General features: G+C 48.8%; 1 protein-coding gene across 1 annotated transcript in view; it reads left to right on the forward strand.

Moving 5' to 3' along the window:
• odad1 (outer dynein arm docking complex subunit 1) overlaps positions 1 to 6,000 on the forward strand; it is a 56,836-nt gene that overhangs the window by 22,605 nt on the left and 28,231 nt on the right. The window contains exon 6 of the mRNA XM_084316611.1: positions 914 to 981. Coding sequence (XP_084172737.1) covers positions 914 to 981 — 68 coding nt within the window. The remainder of the gene's footprint in view (positions 1 to 913; positions 982 to 6,000) is intronic.

Below are 6,000 nucleotides of genomic sequence, written 5' to 3' on the forward strand. Positions count from 1 at the left end.
AGAGAGGGAGAGAGAGAGAGCTCTTGCTGCTGCTGGGGCTCCACGCTGCTCTTTCAGGAGTACAGTCACACTGATCATCATTCTAAAATGACTGACTTTGCATATAGACTAGGCATTTACAGCTGTCCCAATGTAATGTGCCTTCCTCGGTGCGCTTCCGCACGCTCAAGTCGTAGGTCCAGTGTGCCTGACCAGGCGCGCGATCTCACGAGGGAGCCGCGCGTGAAATTAATTCGTGAGCAGTGTGCTCGGGGCGCCATGCTCTCAGCGGCATCTGATCTGACACAGGAAACAGAAAGGTCTGTCTGAGGGAGGGGGTGGGGCTTAGTAAGAGATGTGATTGGGCCAGCTCAGTGTCAGTAATAGAAAATGAACCAATGGGCCGCTGTCCCTGCTTTATGGGCTGGTCGTTGACCAAACAAATTATATCGGCCCCAAGGTGCGTCGGCCCACGGGAAAATGCCCGGTATGCCAGATTACCAGTCCAGCTGTGATTGTGTTTTACAACTGCTGTTTTAAAGGCATCTGGGAAAATACCAGTCCTAAGGGAAGTATTTGTGATGTCTAGCACAGGGCTTGAAACACTAACAATAATTAACTAATAATTAAGATAACCACTGATTACTTTAAACATGTTTTAATCACGTTATCTGACCCTTGAAACATAGATATAGACACTTTTTATATTCATGAATTTTTGCTTCCCTGGTTACAGAGTTATTGGAGAAAATGTGGAAATGTGGCAATTTTGTTATGCAAATTAGAAGATAAAAACAAATCTAAATTACGCTTGGGAACCAGGTTTATCGAATTATGCTAAAAAGTCTAGTTTCCTTTTTCTTTTCTTTTTTATCGACTATTATAGGAATACAAACTAGTAGCGTCTGTTTACCCAACTCTCTTTCCTGTCCAGGGGCTCCAGGAGATCCATAAGGAGATGGGAGAAATGATCAGCCTGTCTACTGTTGCCTACGAGGCTAGGTGAGAGGCTAATGAAGCTACCTTGTGTAGAAGAACAGTAATGTTTTAAGAATAATGTAATTTAATGTGGGGGAAAAACAAGGCTAGTGTTGTGGAAAGGTTGTTTGACACAGCAGGAGACGATATTTCCAATTGTAACAAATAGGTAATTTATTTAAGAAAAGAAGTTCTTTAACAGCAAGAGCTATGGGTCAAAGATGATCGCCACAGCTTGAACAAAAACACTCTGTCCTGGAACCCTTTGCCTGTCCCTAAATCCCCTCTCAGTCCTGCCCCCATGACAGATATGATGACGTATCACATCATGTCAGATCTGACATGACGTACATTAAGATGATACGTAGATTTAACATCGGAGAGAGAGAGAACATGAGGAGAGATAAGCAAGATATGATATCCACACACGATATGATGTAAAACATTAAGAACATGAAGAGAGAGTGAGATGTGTGTGTTTGTGTGTGTGTGTGTGTATGTGTGTGTGTGTCTGTGTGTGTGTGCGTCTGTGTACAGACGTGTGTGTATTGTATGTGTGTATTGTGACACAGGGAATGTGTGTGTGTGTCGGTGTGTATGTCTGTGCGACTGTGTGTGTCTGTGTCTGTGTGTGTGCTGTGTAACTGTGTGTGTCTGTGTGTGTGCTGTGTAACTGTGTGTGTCTGTGTGTGTGTGCTGTGTCTGTGTGTGTGCTGTGTATGTGTGTAAGAGAGAAAAGACACAAGATTAGAACACACGATATGATGTACTGAAATGTCCATCTGCTATCTTGAGGCTGTTTTAAGAACATCAGCCAGACTGTCGCCCTAGTGTCTTTGAGCCCTGCTAGTTGACCTATATTAAACTAGTCAAGACTAACCCCTTTCCTACCTCCACCCTCGTATACACATTTTCCCCAACATTCCCCCATTTGGGGCTATCCCTAGTCCCACCCAAATCATATAACCAAGAAAATGTGAACGTCTAACTAAACAAGAAACCTTACTTCATTCACTGGACCCCTAACGGACCAACAAAGGCTGACTACCGTTCTCACAATAAACACAAAACCGCTCAAAACAAGAGTAATAATAAAACATAAAAAAAAAAAAAAAAAAAACCCAATTTATAATCCTAACCTGACAGACAAATCCCCCCAACCTCCACCGCTTACCAAATGAGCCACAGTTCCGGCCGGAAACCGCGACTCTCATCAGGGAAAGGAGAAGTTGACCGTCAGAACTAAACATAGAACATCCCTCCCAAAAAAAAATGACATTGTCTCTTCCATAACATTGAGTCCCAGTGTCCATCGCTCAGCCCCCCTTCCATGCCCACGCCATAGTCTCCTCACCGTATTGCCAAAAGTCACATTTTGCCAATACAGCAACCACCACGCCACACCTCCAGTCCTCGTAGAAGCATGTCCCCATGCCTGGACGGGAGGCGCTGGTACCGACCTCACCACGTGTCCCCCCATCTTCGACGGGAGGTGCCCATCTTGCCCACTGCGTTAGCCCCCCCCTTTGTCCCTCCAGTCCCCAGAACCGATCCCCCGACCACTTCTTCTCAATGCTTCCTCAGGCTCAGAACCGACACTCTGCCGATGCCCCTTCCCATTCCGGTTTGACCAGGACCACAAGTAAAATAAACAAAAAATAATAAAAAAATAAAAAACAATGCAATGATTTTCAATGGTTGCAATCTCTATGCCGAAGGATCATTAGAAAATCAGACTAAAATTCCTAGTTAAAGGAATAAACCAACAAAACTGCACTCAGACCATCCCCCGTCACTCTTAAAGGAAAGAACCAACAAAAAGAAAATGTCCCTACCTCACCATACCCCTAATCCTCTATCCCCTCGTCTCCCTCTAAGGCAGCATAAAGCTGAGGATATGGCCCGATTTGTGGCTCAATCTCTTTCTGTCCCACCATCAGCATTTGGCTCGTTACGTGTGAAGTTACCAGCCTACCCAAGAGAGGCATACCACAACAGAAAAGGAGAACCAATATCAACCCTGCCACCCCGATGGATATCCCCGTCTGCATCACTATGCTTCCCCACTGTCCCAATCTTTCCAACACCCCACTCCCCCACCATTCTTCATTCCGGCCAGAATTCCCCCTCAACTCCTCCCTCAAATCCTTCAGCTTAGCCATGGCCTCGGAGAACTTTCCCCCTGGCCCCACATTCGTCGGAATGAATGTGCAGCAGTACTGTCCAAACATGGAACAGACTCCACCCTTCTCCGCCATTAACCAGTTCAGAGCCTGTCTATTCTGCCACGCCACCGTACTGGTCGCGTGCATCTGGTCCCCCATTGCATCCAACGCCTCCTCGGTGTAATTGAGATACCGCTGCTGATTGTAAAACAAATAGTTGATCCACCCGGTGTTCTTATTGACCGACATCCATGGCAGAATAGACTCAAACCCTGCCGCAATCTCATTCTTAGCCATGAACTCGGCTGGAATGCCCCTTGGCTGTCCTATGCTGTCCAGATACACCCTTGGGTCTGCCTTGTAGCTACGCTTCGTTCGAGAGATAGGAGACTCAGAAGGTCCTTCCGTCACTGATAATGGTAGGACCACCATTGGCATGATCGCCTGAACCCGGGCACATCTACCTGACCAATCTAAAGGAAGTGTATTCCTCAACCTCCTACCGCCGCAGAGCCAGTATTGGTCCGCCAGTGCCATATCCTGGACATGAAAAGGGCAAGCTACAGGCCGTGGGTTGGTATCCACTCCCTTTAACACGACCCCGTGTCCACACTTTCCTTCTTTCGTACAGTTAGTCGTGATGCTCCAAATAGTAGTGCACCGCCCCTCTGCCACCTCCCCTACATCCCGGGTCCCCTCCTTTTGCAAGCGTTAGTATAATGGTAAGTATCCCCGCCTGTAACGGGGGAATGGTCAAAATCAAAAACATGCCCTTGCGGTCCTACGGGAAACACCCCGTTTGGTTGTAGTCTTACCTTCTCCCCCCCTTCCTCGATGGAGGGAAAAGGGGGCGCCTGATTCTGAGCCTGGTCATGAAAGTCTGCTGGTACTTGAGCCTGAGCGGGACCCCGTGGGACTCCTACCCACTCAAACCCGTCATCCTCAAGGACGGGTCGACCGTGACGGTTCTTAATGACGTCGTTGTGCCCGGCCGACCGTCCGCACACTGCTGCCAACATCTGCGGGAGCATCAGCAGGCACTGCACCTTCCAGTTGCCGTCTCGGACCCTCCATGTCGGGTTCTGCATAACTGCGATCGATTGTATCCCCCAAGAGATCGCCGCTGGTCTTTATGCAGTGATTGAAGTGGAACCAGGTCGCTGATCCTTTGACTTGGACTGCCGTTCCAGTCGATCGGATCACCTCGTACGGGCCCTCTCTCCGGGGTGATGACCACTTTCTCTTGTGGACCTTTACGAAGACCAAGTCCCCAGGGATCAGTCTCGGTTTGGTGGCTTCCTTCTCCGCCTCCTTCTCCCCCTTTCTCTCCTTTCTCTGCTCCTGTCGAAACACAGCTTCATGTATTTTAGTCACTTGCTGAAGATATTTTTTCAGATCTTGCTCAAAAATATCTAATGCCGGGCCCCTAGCCAGGTGTCTAAATGGCGGTGCTGGCATGCTGCGGCCTGTAAGCATTTCATGCGGTGTTAGCTGTGTTTGGCGGTTTACGCTGCTTCTAATAGCCATCAGAGCAAGCGGCAAAGCATCAATCCAGTTAAGCTTAGTTTGCATACAGATTTTCAACAGTTTGTTTTTAATGACCAGATTGGCCCTTTCCACCTTCCCCTGCGACCCGGGACTATAGACACAGGAAAGGCGCTGTCTTATACCTAATTTCTGCATCAGCCCTTTAACCACCTTGTCGATGAACTCGCGGCCATTATCGCTTTGTAATATCGTGGGAATTCCAAATCTCGGAATGACCTCGCGACACAGGAACTTGATCACTGTGTCCGCGTTCTTGTGTTTAGATGGAATGGCCTCAATCCAGCGACTAAAGCAGTCCTCTACTACCAGGAGGTATCGTTTGCCCTGCACTGGCGTTATCATGTCTGTATAGTCCATAATCAGATGTCTGAATGGTCCCTCAGGGAGGGGTGTGTAAGCCGCCACTGTCGGTACTCCTTTGCGCACATTGCCCTGTAAGCATGTTAAACACCTGGCTAGTGTAACGTCAATTTGTGCCTGAAGCTTTGGGGACCAAAATCCCATTTTCGTGATTCGTTTCAGGGTCTCTGCTCTTCCACAGTGATCAACACCATGAGCCTCAGGTATCACTAAGGACAGAAGATCGATGGAGGCGACTATCAAACCGTTATGACTCCTCCACAGACCATCTGCCCCCCTTACAGCCCCCCTCTCCGTCCACGACTGTTTCTCGGCCTGCGTGGCTGAGTCCTGAAGATCACTCAAATTATCCTCAGTTACCTCAGTCGTCAGTTCGGCCGCAAACATCAGAACAGCCGTGGACGGCACCGCAGCCGCCGCCTTCGCGGCCTCGTCCGCCGCGTTGTTTCCCGTCGTCACAAAGGACAGGTCTTTTCTGTGTGCCTGGCACTTTACGATAGCAATGCTTTTGGGCAACTTTACAGCCTGAATAAGCGCCACAACCTGCTTGTGGTGAAGGATCGGTGAGCCGTCCGATTTCTTAAAGCCTCTTGCCTTCCAAATGGCCGCGAATAGGTGGCATACGCCATGCGCATACGCAGAGTCTGTAAAGATGTTAACCGTGCGATCTTTAGCTATTATGCATGCTTCTGTTAGTGCTATTAGTTCTGCAAGCTGGGCCGAACATGGTTGCATGCATTGTCCGGCCTTTCTTGTTAGTGTTTCTCCGTTAGGTTTGCACTGTACGACGGCGTATCCTGACCTTAAATTTTCCCCCTCCCGATAGCAGGACCCATCCACAAAAAGTGAGAGTTCTGCTATCGCGAGCGGGTCGACTCCCAAATCAGGACGGAGTTTCACGAAAGCCTGTACCTCCACCTCACACTCATGCGGTTGACCCTCGCTCGGGAGTGGTACCAGATCCGCCGGG

This window comes from Notolepis coatsorum (assembly GCF_963971535.1).
Source record: "Notolepis coatsorum genome assembly, chromosome: 6".
In the NCBI taxonomy this organism is placed as follows: Eukaryota; Metazoa; Chordata; class Actinopteri; order Aulopiformes; family Paralepididae; genus Notolepis; species Notolepis coatsorum.